At 30.9% G+C, this 20169-nt stretch overlaps 1 protein-coding gene across 4 annotated transcripts; it reads left to right on the forward strand.

Moving 5' to 3' along the window:
• Positions 1-50: 50 nt before the first annotated feature.
• Positions 51-14875, forward strand: LOC127711384 (sin3 histone deacetylase corepressor complex component SDS3-like). Of its 4 annotated transcripts, none has more exons than XM_052217417.1 (9): positions 51-187; positions 6617-6683; positions 7948-8095; positions 8997-9056; positions 9913-10012; positions 11496-11606; positions 12977-13148; positions 13729-13813; positions 14710-14875. In XM_052217417.1, exons 1-9 carry the CDS (start codon positions 88-90, stop codon positions 14803-14805), a joined length of 939 nt encoding a protein of 312 aa, XP_052073377.1. In that variant the 5' UTR covers positions 51-87; the 3' UTR covers positions 14806-14875. The 4 variants fall into 4 exon arrangements, with proteins under 4 accessions (XP_052073377.1, XP_052073378.1, XP_052073379.1 ...); XM_052217418.1 differs by having other exon boundaries at positions 9913-10003; positions 11493-11606; XM_052217419.1 differs by lacking the exon at positions 51-187 and adding an exon at positions 4554-4598.
• Positions 14876-20169: the final 5294 nt, after the last annotated feature.

Consider the following 20169-nt stretch of genomic DNA (forward strand, 5'->3'; position numbering starts at 1 on the left):
GTTGATTTTATGATACAATCTTTTTTTTTAATAAAATTGTTATCCGCAGATTTTACTTACACCGGAAGTAAAATAAATCAACAAACCATGGCTTCGTACGCTTCTTCCCGGGATGAAAACAATTCTGATTTTGAAGAAGTTGACAGCTTTGACTGCGATGATATTGAAGCACAAGCAACCGATGAAGGTAAATATTCATTCTGCACGATTATTTTCAATTCTTTGTATTGATGCAAGAGATGCTTAGCACTCAGGTAGTCAGGTACTTTAGTTTAGTTTATCATTATGCTATTGTGTAAATGACTATTGTTTAGTTCTAGCATTGCATTTGGGTAGTCCTATAGCATATAGGATATGGCCTTGGGGAAATATTTTTTTGGTTTTTTTTTATTTTTAAACTGTATTCTGTATGTGTTGCTTTTGACACTAGACGGTGGCGCATGTAATGTAAGTATTGTGAAAAGAATTGCTTTCAAGACGTTTTGGCCGAATGCTAGTCAATTCATTCCAGGTCCGTTCCAATCCGTCCCGTCCCAGATTTGACCAATTCGTCCCAAGTCGATGGTCAATTTGTTCCAACTGATTTAGTTCATTATTTTTGGGATTAAACAATTTGTTCCAATTATATGTGAATGTCAGTGTCATATAAGTGAGGTTTCGCTAGCTATAAAACCAGGTTTAATCCACCATCTTCTACATAAGGAAATGCATGTATCAAGTCAGGAATTTGACAGTTTTCCATTTGTTTGATGTGTTTGAGATTTTGATTTTGCCATTTGATAACAGACTTTCCGTTTTGAATTTTCCTTGGAGTTCAGTATTTTTGTTATTTCACTTCTCCATTTTTTTTTTGTGTGTGTCTCCGTATATCACAGTTTTTGTTTAGATCAGTTTACAGTGTATGGCAAAAGTAGTTTTACATCCATTTTCTTGTATATTTTATATAAAAGGACATTTTTTTATAAGGATATCAATTTTAATATGCATGCTTTGCTTACATGTACATGTACATACATGTACATGTGACAGAGTTGTCAAGTCACAACTGGAGATTTGAAAATTTTCAGCTTGGGTTTGGGCCTCACAACTGGAGAATTTTTATCGACATATTTATTGACGTTTTCAGTGTTCATTTTGATGATAATATAAAGCTACATATTTCCCCTTTTTAAGATAACAGTATATCTTTAATGTATTCTCTCTGTAATGTTAGTACTTACCATGTGAATTATTTGTCAATATTAAGCTATACTATAGCTATTTGTTTGTGATTTTTCCCTTCATTCAGTTTTGTCTTCATCTTAGTGTATTCCTCATTATCATTTAACTAGCTGTTGTTGATTGAACCAGATTTAGCATTAACAATCACCTCATCACCTCATGATTCTTACTTATGGGGTTTTTTAACAACCTTGACTGGCTGTAAAGCCCTGGCATGGTTGTGATTCCAGATGGTTAATACATATCTTATAAATTTCAATTTAAGCATTGAGAAGATTTGTAGATCTCTCAAACAATTTTCAAAATATTATTTTCTTATATATGTTCAAAGACGTTTTAAATCCTAAATTACCATCCTTATATGATTCTTTGTTCAATTTGTATTTCATTTGTATTTTTTATCAATATATATTATTTTAAGGAGGGTAACTGTTTGTTTCTACATTTCATTCTGTTTGTAATTTATATACTGAAAAATCTGAATTAAGAGCGGCAAAATAGCAACACACTATATAAATCGTTATTTACATTTTTTTGAACCAGAACCAGCAAAACAGGGCTAAGGAGGCTATTTTGCAGGAGCTAGTTAAATAGCACCTAAGAGGCTATTTTGTGGGCTACGGTAAAAAAGTCCCCTCCAAAAATTATACTATTCAATATATATAAACTAATTTAATGAAATCTTATGAATTTTTTTTTTAAAAAGTCTTGTCGATAAACATGATAAATTTAGTAATTTAAATATATAAATTTGACCCAAGTTTCAACCCAACTATGGGTTTATTCTGTTGATGAATGCATAAATTAAAAGACTTTTATGTGCATAGTATTAAAATACAATAAGCAATTAAAATAAAATAATGATTTCTTTGAAAACAAGATTTGTTAGTATGTGTCCCCTGCGTAACGCATTGCGGGGGATATGGAAATACCGGGCATCAGTCCATGTGTCCGTCTGGTATTGTTAACGCTCTCACAGGTACAATTCTTGTCAGATTTTTATAAAACTTATAATATTATAGGTTAATATCAGCAATATCTTTAACAAGTTTTATAATGGTGGCCAATCTACTTTTTATAAAAGAGTTATGCCCTTCGAAATATTAAATTTATGGAAAATGGCCTCGTTAGCGCTCTCACGGGTACAATTCTTGCCAGATTTTTATAAAACTTATACTATAGGTTAATATCAGCAATATCTCAGATAAGTTTTTTAATGGTGGATGATCCACTTTTTTTAAAAGAGTTATGACCCTTGGAAATCTTAAATTTATGGAAAATGGCCTCGTTAGCACTCTCACAGGTACAATTTTTTATAAGATTTATAGTATACTCTAAGTAATGCCCTTCAAGGTCTGTTTGAAATATTAAGTATACAATAAAAGAAACATTTTTTGTCCCCCGAGCACGCTTTTTATTTATAAATGTTTTAAAGAACAACAAAAAAAAGTTGTTTTTTTTTAGTTATTGCCCAGGGGAAGATAAAATATAATGTATGTGCAACGCGGGGGAGTCCGGGGACATTGGAACTCTCTTCTATTTTTTTTATAATGAATTTTCATGAAATATTTACTTAAATAAATACTATATATAACTGTCAATATATCATTCCCAGTATACATATAAACCATAGAAACAAATTTTAAATAAAACGTACAAACATTTTGTCCATAACAAACATAAGTATTAGAAACATGGACGCCAACGACGTCCAGTGCATGTAATATTTATTTGTCTGTTGTGTTGATTCTATTTTAACGGTATACACAGACATGCCACTGGTACGGGTAACTTTTTTGGGATGTCAAATATATCAATTAGGTGCTATTTTATGAAGGTAACATAAAAAGGGGTTGAAATTGTATATAAAAGGGTTTACACACCTGGTTTCACTCCTTTTATATTTTGAATGTTTTGCATAGTTTGAAAATTGCCATTTCAATTTCAACATTTGCATTATACTATCAAAATAGCATAAAGGTGAGACATATCTTTTGTCTCGCCAGCGATGAAAGTCGCAGAATGCGAGACATACAAGTAGGTTACTTTTACAGCGACTGCATTTTCGTTGGCGTCAACAATTGTTAAGTTTTCTGCTAAAGTTAGTTTGATAGGAACAACTTGTGATAGATCAATGATATTTTGTATAAAGTTGCATTATTATCAGAGCATATATCAGATTGATGACTACTTGAGGCCCGCCACCTAGGTCATGGTCCAGTGACTTTCAATTAATAAGCAATTTTCAATTTTAAGTTTTCTGCTTAAGTTAGTTTGATAGGAACTAGTTAGTTTGATAGGAACTACTTGTGATAGATCAATGACATTTTCTATAAAGTTGTATTACTATCAGTACATACCAGTTTTAGGAATATTTCGATGCCCTGCTTCCTAGGTCATGGTCCAGTGACTTTCAATTAATTACCAGTATTGCTGTCCATCAGATTGTCTTTTTCTGAATTTTCTGCAGACAGGCTAGACATATCTCTGTGTCAACAGTTTATTTCAGTTTAAGTGGTTATAAATGGTTGCATTAGAAAATAGATAAATACTGTTTTTTGGACTCTTAACTTATATTTACATGTAACCTCTGTAAACAAAACATTGTTTCCTCAATTTCATGTAGATGCACAACCATTTTTTACTGGTACTTGTTTTTTAACTTAAGAATTAGTTTGTTTGCATGTAACACAAAAAGTGCTTATATATTGCAGGATTTTTAATATATATATATTATTTGATTTTAAATTTATGGGAAGCCGAAGGTAGATTTGATTTGACAGTAGCAGTTATTCAATAATAGGTAAGCCTGAAGTCCCAAGGCCTGCAGGTTTGGTTAAAATGTTGAAAATAATAATACATTTTAGGCCTGAGTTTCTCAGATAATTAGTTTTCAAATTGTTTTTTTCTACAATAGTTTGGGCATTATTTTGCTTTATAAGATGTATATATCGCTCAATTTGACCCAGTGATAAGAAGGACAACTTTACACTTTGTTATAAGTTCAATTAGTTGTCAAATCTTTAAAAAAAAACACTGAAGTTAGTCTTATATCCTCTCCTTAAAATTTATTGGTGGACAGAACTGTGTTTTATTATGTTTTTAATTTATACTGAAATTACTAAAGGAATTAATAAAATAAATATATTTAAAAAGGTAATATGTCTGAATCAATTTGAGAAAATCCTTTAGGGAGGAAGAGAGAAATATCATCAAAATTAATAAAAATCATGTGGACTTATCATAAGTACAAAATATTTTGGCAATGCAAAAATTAATGACAAAGCTAGTTTCAGAGATTATCATCATTTTATAATTTGAATTATCTCCCCTACGCTGCAGGGAATTTCCCAGTCTTATGATGAGTGACTTCACAGGTACTTTACATTTTAACATGTCAGCAATTTTATTATATTTCTTTGACAGATTGGTTTAATAACTTTCAGTTATAAATTGAATATATTAAGGATCATATTTATCCTTTTTATCTTTATTTGTTTATTTAGATGAGCAGATTAAGCTAAGGTTTCAAGTACGTTTCATATTTTAAAAGAGCCTTGAACTTAAAAAAAAATATTATCAATTATCAATCAAGATCAGCTTAAAATTCAAATGTGCAACATGCAGGGAATTTAATGGAAAAGTAGAGATATGGTACATTAATTCATGAAATTGTTTTACTATTTGAATGGTTTTTATTCATATTTTTTATGACAAATCTGCAATGGTCTATAAATAACTTATTTAAAGGAATTATCCAGAATGTAAACATACATACAAGTCATATAAATGTTTCAATTTTGTATTGAGATGCATACTTATAAAATAATTGTATGACTATTTAAATAAACAATACTGTTACAAATGTTTTAGTATGTTTAGTATTATTAGTTAAATACAAGTTTGATAGTTTTATTGAAGATTTGTTTTCTCTTTCTTTATCATGTTTATACTGCCATTGATAAAAATTTTAAACATTTTGTTACCCCATCTTCTTGAAGCAGGCAGTATATGGTGATTGGATTATCTGTCAGGTTGTCCCCAGCCCCTGTTCCTCCTTTTGTATTTGCTATATTGCTGTTGAATCAATGAACAGAATTTTGTGAAACATTCCCAGAAATGGGCCAGAATCTTGCTCATAAGTTGTACTTTTGCACCTTATATCTGAATGGTTTTGGGGTTTAATTGGGCACACTTTTGTACAGACTTATATCACCTGTTCCTAATTAACTAATCAGAATTTTTATAAAGCTCTGAGAATGGATGCACATATTTATCTAAAAATAAAGTGATAATTGTTTTTCATTAAAAATATTTTGGGGGTTTCCTAAGGAAATCAAATACTTTACCATTGTTTTATTTGGGGGACCCATTTCATTTTGCATAGATCTGCAACTTCTAACCCCCTTATTACAATTTATTGAATCAGAATCTGCACCATATAATACCATTGTGTGCCTCCTTTTATTTTTGAATCAGAAATATTTTTGGGGTTTCCTTTAGTCAAGCATGGACTTTGCCATTGTTTTATTGGAGGGAAAAAGGGGGGGGGTAGTATTATATATGTAATGTCTTCTTTAACCCAGTAATATAATTTATTGAATCAGAATTTTCAAAATATAATGCCATTGCTTGCCTCCTAATTTTTTTATGATATGATTTTTTTTCCAGTTTCTTTATCAAATCATGAACTTTGCCATTATTAAATCCTGAAGGAGTTGGGCAATTAAATTTGGCTTGCCTATTCACCACTACTAAAAGGTGTAGGCATGGGTTCATGGAAGAAAATATATATTGAAATGATGGTACAAAAGTTAGTTTTAACTAAGCCATCCATGCCATATGTACAAAAATAGTATTAACAAAAATACAGAACTCCAAGCTAAATTGGGGGCATTCCATGAAACCTGACAAAATAAAACTTTAGACTATACCAACCAAGGGAAGAATGAAAAACAACTGCCATATTCCTGACTTGGAACAGGCACTCATTGAAGAAACTGATGGGTTAAAATCTGGTAAGGGAAGATAGTCTTCACTCTAAACTTTACAACCCCTTGTGAATTAGTGGCGCATCAGTACAATTTTGCCTCTAGTGTGTGTACAAACTATTTTTAAATGGATTTACCTTGATAACTTGTGAAATTACATAACAATTTACTTATTGACCCTAGCCTGAGTGTGCAAGGCTGCCATCAATATCCTCTACTTGAATATTAATCTAACTTTCGCTGATTTTGGATTTTATATGCACAGTGCATGGTATGTCAGTGTATGTAGTTTGCTTGTTTTTGGAATCTGAAGTCATTTGTTTCTTAAATGAGATCAGACGTTCAATTTGCAGCCAGATTAGAAAATTAAAATTTGATTTAATTTGATTTTTGTTCATTTTTAGATACAGAAGATGCCAGTGAAACAGACATGGCCAAACAAGAAACAGAATACACAGAAATTAAAGAACAGTATGTTTATTTTTTGTCCCCTGGGATAGTACCACCCTAGTAGTCAGCACTTTTGTGCTGACATGAATTATCTTTGATGCAACCATTTTCTGTAAATGAATGTTCATAAAATGTTAAAACATTGAAAACACAAGTTTTAATTTCTACCTGGTATCTTTGATCAGTGTTTTGACATCATGACTTTTCACCAAATTTTTTTCTAAAAGTTCCAAGTAAAAAAAAACACCTGGTAAAAAAATAAATAATGTAAATAAATGAATTGGGGTTATAACTTTTCATAATTTTGTAGGCATTTTCTTGAACCATTTCTATAAAATTTATGACAAATTTCCAAGTAAACAAACTTGAAGAGATGAATATTTGTATATATCTTATATATATTTGAATCTGTAAAAGGTTATAGAAATTGACCAGGAATAAAATACCAGTATATAATTTTTTTTAAACATCTTGCATAATTAAAATTTTCTCCCTAAAAATAAAAAGACAGACCGTGCTAAGAAAGTTTTATGGGGGGAATTTGGAATAACCCTGTACAACATGTTTAACCATTTTTCTGTTGAGCTTCTCTTAAACCGCTAGATACTGATCATGATAAACATTGCACAGTTGTAGAACACTACTTCTTACATGATAAAGGGGAGACAATCCAAATTACTTACTTTATTACAACTCAATGGCTTTTTAGTATAGATTGGTCAGAAAGAGTTTGTCAACTTTGTGATTTATGTAATAAAGAAGAATTGGGTGATGAATTTCACTATATATTTAGCTGCAATTTTTTCAATATTGATAGACAAAAGTTTTAAACTGCAGAGATATGTAAAGTTAAAAATGTTGATAGTTTCTATGAACTAATGAATAGTAATGATAAATTCACTCTTGTTGGATTGTCTAAATTCTGTAAAATTGTAATGTCAATATTTAAGTGATATTTAATTACCTTCCTGGATAATTCTGTACATATGTATATATGTATAATTTTGTTCATGCATTATATTTGTTATATTTTATTGTTTGTACTATCATACCTCATGTGAGGCCTTTAGTGAAATGAAAAGTTTCAAAGTTTCAAGTTTCAAAGTTTCAGAGACAAATTAAGAAATATAAAACAGTCCCACCATATCTAATTTTTCTGCTAATATGAATGACTGTAGGCTATTGGCTTTTGGTTCCACATTCAGAGATTTATTCATATCACAAGAAATATATTTCTGATGAGATCAAGTTGGCTGACATTAAAGTGAGTTCTTCATTGTTGTAGAATGTACCAAGATAAGTTAGCACATTTAAAGAAACAGCTGCAACAACTACAAGATGGAACCTTGCCAGAATATATCAAGAAAAGACGGAAAATTGAGCAACAGTATAAAGAAAGAATAAGAATAAATGAAATTTGGAGAGATTTTGAGGTAAGATTTATGCAAAGAATTTGATCTGTAGCATATTCGGTGTAAGATTATTAATAGTGTGTTTCTTAGAATGGTTAAATGGAATCAGATGTAACTTGATATGTCAGTTTGAAACATGCATCAGGTTCTGTTTTTCTGCAGTGTGAGCTAATATGATCTCATATAGCTGAAACTCGCTTTATATATGTATAAATATCAATGGGACTATAGAAAATTACCTACGTTTGCAAGTTGTCAATGAAATTCCTGTTTCTCACTTGTTAATTGGAAATTAGCAATTTGAAACTGCACAATCCTATTGGGGAAGTGCTACTGAATACAATTATGAACTATTTCTTTTCTATTACTGTGAAAAATCATGATGAAAGTTAAAATTTTGTACATTATATTACTCCATAGAAATGTTGAATGCAGAAACCTTTGAAAAATGTGGAAGGGAGATAACTTATTATGACTGAACGGAGCTATATAAACTAGAATTGTAGATTTCCCTAACCTGTGAAAAAGTCTGCAACCTGATTATAAAATTTAAGAATTAAAAAATCCATCCAAAAAATCAGTATGAATGGAATAAAGTTTAAGCTTTAAACTTATGTTACAAACTATACTGAAAATATGTTGTGTCAGTAAAGAGAAAATATGTTGTGTCAGTAAAGAGAAATATGTTATCAGTAAAGAGAAAATATTTTGTGTCAGTAAAGAGTAAATATTGTGTCTTAGTATAGGGAAAATATTGTGTCAGTATAGGGAAAATATGTATGTTCACTATGTTGTGTCAGTAAAGAGAAAATATGTTGTGTCATTATAGAGAAAATATGTTGTGTCAGTATAGAACACTTCAGGTTTATAGGAGAAAAAATTTTGGAAAGTTATTTATTTAATTTTCTTGATTTCATTTCAGTTAGAAGTTGTTGAAAGAGAATATATAAAGGAAAAGAAAGCTACAGCTAAAGATTTTGAGGTATAATAGAATTTTGAAATTATTTAAAAACCTAAATAACGAAGAAAAACTCTCAATATACACTGTTATACTTGGTCAATTAGTCATATTAGAAACAAATAACTTTCAAAAAAATAATCAACAAAATTATCTTAACAGAATATTCAGTTTTTGGAATTGTAAACAATTTAGAGTGAAATAGCAAAAGAGAAAGTATGAAAATAGATGGAAACAAATTAATAGAGATGTGAGGAATATATCAATTACATCATTAAACAGCCTTTGTCAATGTACAAGTGTTATGAAGATATAGGGTATACCTCAATGAGACTGCAACCTACTGACAAATAAAAGCAAAAGACACCTAGAGAGAATATAGTCTTCAACAATGAAAGCTGAATCTAGGTTAAATTGATGAGATGTTTATTATAAATAACTAGTTTAATGTTGCTTGGAAATATATTTATGAAATTGAAATCAGCATTTGACAGTTAATCAAAAGTTTATATCATAAATAACCATTTTTAGATCTGTTAAAAGAGCAGTTAATGAAATTTAAATCAACTTTGAGTCAAATTCTTTTCTAATATATAAATTTTATGGCTAAGGTAATGTTTGGCTTTGAAAAGCCTAATAAAAGGTCTGTATTCATTTGTCAGTATTCATGAGGGGCGGAAGGACCTTTTTCAGGACGTCTAGAATGCTCTATTTTCCAGGATGACAACCCCTCCTATCCCCTCATTCATGTATAAGAAAATTATTTTATAGTATGTATTCTGCTCTTTGGTCAGTTTATTGTCTCTTTGACACATTCCCCATTTCCATTCTCAATTTTATCATGACATCCTTAGGATTTGTTCCTTTTTCTGCATTTCAGGAAAAGAAGATTGACTTAAAAGAAAGTTTGATACTTGAATATGAAGACAAATCAAAGATGATAGAGAATGAAAGAAATTCACTGGATCTCACAGGAAGTAGTATGTTTAATATCTACAGTGAAAACTTTGTTTTACTGAAGATCTCACAGGAAGTAGTATGTTTAATATCTACAGTGAAAACTTGGTTTTACTGAAGATCTCACAGGAAGTAGTATGTTTAATATCTACAGTGAAAACTTTGTTTTACTGAAGATCTCACAGGAAGTAGTATGTTTAATATCTACAGTGAAAACTTGGTTTTACTGAAGATCTCACAGGAAGTAGTATGTTTAATATCTACAGTGAAAACTTGGTTTTACTGAAGATCTCACAGGAAATAGTATGTTTAATATCTACAGTGAAAACTTGGTTTTACTGAAGATCTTACAGGAAGTAGTATGTTTAATATCTGCAGTGAAAACTTGGTTTTTACTGAAGATCTCACAAGAAGTAGTATGTTTAATATCTACAGTGAAAACTTTGTTTTACTGAAGATAATGTTTGCATAAGACTGTTTACACATGTTAAATTCATTAATAGTTTCACTGTATGTCCTGATCAAATAGTCCAGTTTCAGGTTTAAGTAGTAGTGTTAGAAGTTATTTTTTATTTGTGCATTCTACATGTTCTAATTTTCTTGGGTTTTTTTTGAGATCTCTGAGTCTACAGTTGAAGAACAGGATATTTTCATACATTTTCAATAGATTTTTACCCCGTTTGTTGCAATCTTACAGTTTAATGTGGAGATTTTTTAACTGTAGGACCCTTCAAAAATTGTTAGATTCATACCTTTAGAATGACAGTTCAAACGAATGGCTGTTTTGGGGTGAAGAATATAATTAAAAACCTTTTTAAAGTCATTGTTATGTCTGGATATATGAAATTATTATAGCTCATGCTTAAATGTCAGATTTTGATTGGTTAATACTAGGGAGATAATTAACTCTATCCCATGGCTATAATCATATTACCCTTCACTGAGATGCTTGAATGTGCGCTTTATTAAATATTGATGGTTGTTATGTACCAAACATCATAATTTAACTTTGAATTTGAAATTTATTTCACAGTAATAAGCGAACTTTCAGTATAATAAATTAAATAACACAGAGCTGAAAGGGTGATAGAGCAGATTGTTTCCCCTCGACAAAAAAAATTGTCAATCTTGGCTTCGCCTCAGTTGTCAATGTTTTCTTGGGATAACAATTTGCTCTATCACCCTCGCAGCTATGTGCTATTTATATACCAACCTTCATCTGTCTAGAACTGTATGACACATTTTCATTTCCTATGACATTCTTGAATAGCTTTCAATACATCTTCTGTAATGAGATGAGGAAAGGGGTATATTATCAATGAGACAGCTACCAAATCATGGACTCTTTCAATCAAGTCTTTAGATAGTATTCATAATTGACTTTTCAATGCATAAAATGGTAACAGTTTAGTACAAAGTTGTTTATATTTTCAATTGCTACAAACTATTGAGAATCTTATTTCAAGTCCTGTTGTTTAATTGAATGTATTTTTTTTTACATTTCAGATTTTATGTTGTCTGATACTTTAGAATCAAAAGCACCATCAACACGTAGACTGAGGAGACGACCTAATGACCCCATGCCATTACCTGAGAAAAGACGGAAAGCCTCACCAGATATCCTTTTAGTACTTGTATTTTATGCCTGAAATCTGCTTCTTAGCTTTTTCAGATAGTTAAATAAAATTTTGTAAAGGCAAAAATTATCAAATATTTTCATTGCTTGACAGATTCTTAATACTTCCAAAAAATAATTACTGTAAACCAACTAATTTTGGCAGATACTTTATTTCGCATTTAGCCCTTTCTAACACACTTTGTGGCGATTTAAATTCACAATTTTCTAATTAACTTGATGTAGTTCAATAAGGAAAGTTCCAAGTGTTACCTTTTCGCGATGATTTATATTCGCATTATTTCTCTAATCGCGAAAATAAATCGCTTGCGAAAATTAGTTAGTGTACAGTAAACATGTCATATCTTTGATCAAGATGTGTTGCAGCTAAATATCTTGTTTGGTAATTCTTGCTGTTCATATCTTAACAACAAACACAATACAATCTTGTCATTTGGCATTGTTCCTTAACTAAATATTGATATTCATTGATAAATCATAATTCGTTATTTTATATTTCTATGGACCCTGATATTCTGTCAATGCTGGTAATTTTCGTTGAATTGTATTATTATTGATTTCAAACAAGTAATGGATAGAAAAATAAATAACAATAGGGATAGTTTTTAAAGGAGAATGTACATTTTGGCTCTGAAAATTCACCAAAAATAAAGCATTGCCTTCTGTTATTACTAATCACATGTTTTAAGCTTGGGAAGATTGATTTTTCAGAAAATGTAAATAGAAGCCAAGTCTTGATGCCGAAATAAGATTTTGAAGTCTTTTAAGTGACATCGTATGTGAGATTTGTCAGATTTTTCCCAAAGTAGGCTAATCGTAAGAACATTTTAGCTAAATTAACATAAAGCACAAATGTTGCCCCAAAAAGTATTTTGTAAGTAAAAAGATATACACTGAATACACTAACAGTTTAAACATATTTTTTGGCAACAGCTGTACTCTATTTATTTAATTTCTAATTCTGTACTAATCAAATAGTCATGTTTTGCATAATTTTACGATTTTACTGAGTTCAATGTCATTTCATGCCTGTATAAATCATGAAAATGGATTTTTAACAAAAAACAGCATTGTTCTATTAAAGTACATACATTTTATGGTTGATACCAAAAATCAATAAAATTTTCAGAGTTTTAAAAAAAAACATTTTAGGGACCTGTGATTGTTATATTCTACTTTCCTTTCCTTTGAGATTGTTTTTCTACTCTCATGTAGGGCCTTATCAGCCACATTTTGTAGAAATAGTTTGAATTATTCATTTTGTAAAATATTTATGGTGTTTCAAATTATTTTTATAACAGGAATTCATGTTAAAACTGAGTAACAAGATTTTTTTCTTAACTGACATTACTACAGATAGACTTTTATTTGGATGATGCCGATATCTTAGACGATTTACGAATTATCAACAAAGTTAGCGGTAAACCATTTACCAAGAAAATTACTTCATCCCCACCAAGTCCTGTTGAAAATAATTCTGAACTGAAAATTGAAGATGGAAGGTTGTTTTATGACAAACGATGGTAAATAGATAATTGTGAATTTTATGACAGCTTTGATATTACAGAGTATGGAAAATTGGTGAAACCTCAGAAAGAGAGAAAAGATTTTTTTTTTTTTATTGTTTCATTTGAAGAATAGCGATTTAACAAGATCTATTGATGTATATAAGATTATTTCAAGATTATGGAATAAAAACAAACAACTAAAGCTTTCAAGATTAAGCCCCTCATCAATCACTCAATCCAACCTATCAATCACTCAATAAGTCTTTTTCAAATGGGGAATGTATATTAGACAATGACCCATCAAAACTTGAAAAAAAGAACCTTTTTCACAGTATCATCCAGCAGAGATTCTTGTATGATTTATACCTGTTTTTTGTGATGAAAAGGATTCCTTGATTGCACGGAAACACACACTTTGATGAAAAAGGAGCATTGTTGTACTCCTGGGTATAGGCCTGATTGAGAAATTTGAGGATGAGGAATGATAAAAATGTTACAAATTACTTTTTTGAACATTTTTAGTAATATTTAATACAACAGGGTACACCATTCTTAATTCTATGTATTACAGGTCAATGTGTTATTATATTTTCAGGTTTCACAGAAATCAGCCTGTTTTTATTGAAGGGAAAGACATTGGTAAAGTTAATGGTGTGATCACTGCTATAGGAACACAGGAGGTAGGTATTAAACAATTGTCAATTTTCAAATTGCCCACTTTGTTCCCTATTTAAGATTTTTTGGCAAAGGGAATTAACTCCTAGGAAGGACCTTACATATACAAAAAGGTGGCATGAGTATGGCGTATTGTATGAGAAAGGACACTAGTTTTGACTCTGTACGTGCTTTGGGAAAATGGGAAAAAGGGAGATTGCAAATTAAGTGCTTAAACAAAATTTAAATTCTTGGCGGCTTACGTAAATCCATATTTGCTCTTTCCATTAGGTTTGCAAAGACAGGGAACAGTCTGTTAAAAACGTATGAATTGTTGTCTCCCTTTGCCAGAAATTCAAAAATTGGACACTATTCATCATGCTAATGTAAAGTAGATTTTTACAAATAGTCCTAATTTTTGTGTGTTACGCTTTTATTTGATTTATTTTATTTACGACTTATATGAAAAGGAGAATGTGGGGGGATATGCCAATGAAGCAACACTACATATATAAAGGAAGTGACATAAAACATAAAAAAACGAATTGAAATTTGCACACAGTATAAATCTTAGATTACTGGTCACACAGAAATATTTTGTTAACACACAAATATTCTCTTTCAAGGTTTGATAGAATATTTTCTGTGAGACAAGTATAAACTCATATTAATTTTGACTAGAATTTGAACAAATATCACAAAATATTGAGCATTTTGCTAAAAAAAATTGACAATTTGCGAAAGTTTAAATTTATCATACCTTTCCTCTTTATTAAAGATTGATGTATACAGAACAAAATAGACCTCTTCCTTATGAATTGTTGTATTTCCTACAATTTGCTTATTCTGAGTATATATGATTATCATTGATATGAGTGAGTTGAATGATTTTTTTCTAACATAAAATTTTTATAATTTTCAGATTTATGTACGGAAGTTATCTGATAGTTCAAAGATAAAGATATATCTATCACAATTACAGAAAGGACGCTATATTTTACGACGAAGACAAACATGATGTAGTTTTATATATGACTGTAGAATCTCATTGCTATCATAATCATTTCATACTAAATTAATATCATTTATTTCAATTGTTTGTTTTCTTTCCATCAGTAGGGATGGCTGGATGAGTATATTTAATGTGTCTTGCTTCTGTGTTGTGCTTAGTGTGGAAGCAGCAAATACCAATCAGGCCATAATCTTGCCGGCGAAATGACGATTTAAGTCGCCAAAGAATTTTGAAAATCGCTAAATCTCGCCAGCCGACTGACTTCATGGCGAAGTCAAATTGCTATGAAAATTGGTAAAAGGGAGACAACTTGTGAATTTCAAGTGTCCCAGGTAAAAAAAATGGCGACTGACAAGGAAAATCGAGATTTTCGAAACGACCCAGGACTAATACTGTCGACGATCAAATTAAATAAATACAACGGCGACTTTGAGCATCATAGGATATAACATTCAAAAACTATTCAAACGGAAAACTGACCGTCTGTTAAAGTTATCGTTTTACGATGATTTTTATCTGAGGATGTTGCGTAATCACTCAGCTGAGTTGTTTTATTTTTATTTATTACGAGTCGATCAAATTGTACTATTCGGTGGGTTAAGGGTGGGAATTAACGGTAGATTTATTATATTCATTGAATAAAAATTGAAATATAAAAGGTAGTAAGACAGCTGATGGATAATGTAATTGCAAACGTACGACACGCGACCAGCTATGATCAGCAGTGGAATTTTTTTCACGACTATTATTTCGTTGATAGGGAAATGATCTTTAAAAAATTATAGAAATTAGCTCTGTATTGGTTAATCAAAATGTGATTGACAGATATTTTCATTTATAGGCTTACAATCTTTAACGAGAATCTAAATTTACAACTACATGCATGTAACATGATGTCCTGGACATTCAATAATATTTTACAAAATAATGACAAAGTGGTGATATAAATTAAATTCCCAGTCATGTGAAATTCATCAGGTAAAATGGGAATCATATTTTTCTAGACATTTTAAAATAAATTGAGGCAGATGCACATGAATTTGATGCATCATAATATTACTAGGCTACTCCCTCATGTCCCAAGCAACAAATTTTATTTAAACTTAAATTCAAGTTGACAGTACAATGAATAAATAACAACTATATTGTCTAAACCCTTTTATTAAGAACTTTCTATATATACATTTTGTGCAATAACATGAAAAAAACATAAACATATAAAGCAATTTCCTTAGTGATAAGCACGAGAACACTATGCAACCGAAACGGTAATGGAATCTCACTTCTCCAAGAAATTGACCACTTCTCCCTTCTCTCTGATGGAAGGAGAAGTCACTTCTCCCTCTCCAAAATCCTAGATTAGGCCCTGCCAATATGAAAGTTTTTGTTTGTTTGTGGTTGAACCCAAGATTTGAGATGACCATTCTAAGTTAAGGCCATTGATAGCCATTCTAAGTTAAGGCCATTGATAGCCATTCTAGGTTAAGACCATTGATAGAGTCCTTCTATATGGTAAACAGGATGATCAGATATATGGCAATGGACAACCCTGACTGTTTCAAAGCAGAGAAAAAAATTGTGCAATATTTGTTTTTTATTTGTTCTTTACGTTCTTTCATCATGTATTTACCTAAGTAAGGTCAACATGTACTGGAAAGAACAAACAAGTATCAACATTCATATAAAACAAGAAGATGTGGTATGATTGCCAATGAGACAACTATCCACTAAAGACCAAATGATGGAGAAGTTAGCAACTATAGGTCACAGTACAGCCTTTAACAATGAGCAAAACCCATACTGCATAGCAAGCTATAAAAAGCCAAGACATGACAAAATGTAATTTAAAAGAGAAAATCAATCATTATGTACAAATCAACAAACCAAATACAAAAATGATGGACAGTAACAAAAGACAACCACTGGGACAGGCATATACAGAAAGTGGCAGGGTTAAACTTGTATTTATAGAACTCCATTTATGCCTTAATTATTTTTATACAAAATTAAGTCAATTTGGACTAATGTAATGTACTTTTCAAGACAATTATGTATATTTCAGGACAAATACTTGAAATGTATATTCAGTATTTTTCGTAATAGATTTAAGCCTATTTTGCCCCAATGATTTCCTTTTCTCTTCCATACTTATTTACCACAATCAGGGATCATTCAAACATATAAGAATATTCCATGACATAAAATCCAACTCCAATCAGTTGTACATCATATTACTAAATGAAAACAATAATTAATCCTCAAATGAGTCTCTTACATTTGTATAAGATGCCATTCAGATTACCCAGTACTAAAAGCTGTTATTGGTCAGCTCAAATTCAATTATGTATCTTGCTGTGGTAATAAAGTATGTCTTCTTGTGAAATGAAACCTTGCAAGATAAGTGAAGATATCATTCAAGAACAAAAGAGGGTATATTACATGTATGTATTCTTATGATATTTACATTTTATTGTGCTGAATATGAAAGTAATATATGAATAAAAGGAGATGAGGCTATATGTCAATGACACTGCAACCCATTGACTTAAAAACTAACAGTCATCTAGATACTGACCGAGATCAAGCAGTAAATTACTGTTTCTTTGTGAAGGGATTTCCTATCATGAATTTTTATGTTTTTCTCTTCCATTTCAAGACGAGAGTTTATACATTATGATGATATTTGACTTTCATTGTCAAATTAAATTCATATTCAAGTACTGTAAATTCAGAAATTATTGCGATAAATGCGACAGGGTTATAATCGCAATAATTTAAACTCGCATTTTGAAATTTTTTATATGACTTGAACAGGATTTTTCTCAATATCGCAAAAATTAAAATCGCATTTTAGTCTAAAATGACAAAATCGCAATAATAAATGCACGCAATAATTTCTGAATTTACAGTAAATGCTATGGACCCTCCTTTGTACAACACTGACACACTGACCTAGACTTTAAACATGCTGTTTACAAGGTAACAGACTGCAGGAAACACATGTCACCCATATACATTATTCTGACTCTCAGACAACCAATCCTAGTTCTAACTCCTAAATGCCATGTGCTTTTTGTTAAAAAGCAGCAAATACCAATCTTAAAGTCGTTGGTTTAACCAAGCTAGAGATTGTCCGTGCACAATGGATGAGCATCACAAAACTAGTTAGTATATACAATATATCTTGACATCACAGGAAAAACTAATATCTTCTACTGGACATTGAGCATGAATCAGTCGTCCAATATAATATTATGTTTGAGCCATTCATGTGTAGTATGTATTTTTCATCTAAAGCTCTTGTGTCAAATATACCAGATACAAATAAGTCAAAAGTATTAGTACCAATCTAGTTCATAAAAGAAAATAAAAAAAATGTCAAGAGAGATGTAAAGGATACCAAAGGGACATTCAAACTCACAAGTTGAAAATAAACTGACAACTAAACTAGAAAGAAAAAGACAAACAAACAACAGTACACAAAACACAACATACAAAGACTGAGCAGCACGAACCCCACCAAAAACGGGGGGTAATATCAGGTGCTCCGGAAGGGTAAGCAGATCCTGCACCCTCATGTTAGGAAAAACCTGGTGATAAATCTAATTCGGTAGGTCACATTCAGGGAGAAAGGGACGGGATTGTAGTTACGACAATTGGAACATCTGTGAAACGGATATTCCGTAATTGTCAACCAACTCGTGATGGCGTCTATAAAATTTACGAAGGAACGATTTCAACTTCATCACTTAGAACTCTTGTTTTAATATCTTCCTTGTGAGCAGCAACCCTCTGTCAAGGAAATCATGATAGGAAGTGACAAGCCCTGGAATATCGTATCAACTTGGAGATATATACTCCGTATGCAGGTGCTGCTGGAATGTTGCTACATAAAAATGGGAAGTTCACAATTGGGAAGCTGAAATCATCTCTTTGTCGTAAAGTTTTGTTTTCAACCGACTGTCATTGTCAAACTCTAGATGTAAGTCGAGATATGAGGCCTACTTAACTGTATCTGTTGTATCCTTTATCTCAAATTCGATGGGATAGACGAGTTCAACATGGCCTTTCAAAATCAAAATGATTGTTTTGCTAAAACCATGAAAATAAATTGCAGAAATGTTACTCTTGATTTTGCTATGATATCATGAATGTGAAAATTGCTTCATTTGACCAGAAACGGAATTTAATTTGTAAGTTTTTGACAAAAGAATACCGGGTATTTAGCATACATTTACATATTTGTAAGAATTTCCTTATTTCAAGAATAAAATGCTTTTTAACCAGAGAGTTCTTTAAATGTTATGGAGGCACCTCTTGTTCAAAGTTCGGTGTTTGTGTGAAAGAACATTGTGTTTCCTTAGTATCTTGAAGCCCAGTGGTCTAAGGAGTTAATCTAAAGTGATCACAGGGTTCAGGCGTGGATCCAGTCATTTTGAAAAGGGTTCCAACCTCAAGAACAGATGAAACGTTCAGATGATTAAATAAAATTAAAAAAGGGGGGGGGGTCCCTTGGACCAACCCCTAGACTATAGATAAATGCACTCAGGGTTGACTCAAATTGTCACTTAACTGTGACTGACTCAATTGCGTCATCATACAGAATTCAAATATTTTCCTCTGTAACAGTAAAAAAGATAAGTATTTAGTCCCAGCCACAGCAGATACATTTTCGATTTTGAATTGTGCTGAAGATTTGTATTGACTTATAAGATACTAGTACTTCAAACTATTCTACTGTACTTTTTAATACCATCTTTGGTGATTGTAATCTTGTTTGTAATCAATTGAAATACATGTTTACAACAGGCTTATTGATTTAGCAATCTAAATGTAGTTTGAACTTTTTTTAATAGTAAAATGGATAATACTTATATATCAAAAGGATTTTATGTCCTTTAATGAGTATATCATAGCTTTCTTCCTCAATTGACCATTAGTGAGGTCTATACTAAAATCTTTCATCTTTTTTGTTTTTGTTTTCTCTTAAAAGGGCACTAGCTGTCAAATTCATGTTCACCGATTTGACTTAAATTCTCATATTAGATTTATAACAATGTAAAACATTTATCCAAATTATAAAAAGTCTAAAATAAACAATTTACAGGGCATGGCCTCGATAGTATGTAGCTTCGTTTCGTGTGTATTTTAGTCTAGACGCCATCTAATTAACTATCGAAATGACCCCGAAAACAACCGACGGTCACATAACACGATATAAACATAAACATAAATATAAACAGATATATGGACCTCGTGCAAATGGATTTTTCTATGTCTGTTTGATTTCAATTTAAGGTTAAAAAGATAAATTAATTTTCGATTTTACCTGTATTAGAATGATTTTTTGTGGATCGAATCAGTCAATCA

The sequence above is a fragment of the Mytilus californianus genome, unplaced genomic scaffold (genome assembly GCF_021869535.1).
Source record: "Mytilus californianus isolate M0D057914Y unplaced genomic scaffold, xbMytCali1.0.p SCAF_8, whole genome shotgun sequence".
Lineage (NCBI taxonomy): Eukaryota > Metazoa > Mollusca > Bivalvia > Mytilida > Mytilidae > Mytilus > Mytilus californianus.

Bases quoted from the DNA above. Each gene is read 5' to 3' on its own strand.
- LOC127711384 (XM_052217417.1), top strand. From the start codon at position 88: ATGGCTTCGTACGCTTCTTCCCGGGATGAAAACAATTCTGATTTTGAA. The intron at 9,057-9,912 runs GTATAATAGAAT...TCTGCATTTCAG, and splicing joins CTACAGCTAAAGATTTTGAG to GAAAAGAAGATTGACTTAAA. The intron at 11,607-12,976 runs ATATCCTTTTAG...AACTGACATTAC, and splicing joins AAGACGGAAAGCCTCACCAG to TACAGATAGACTTTTATTTG.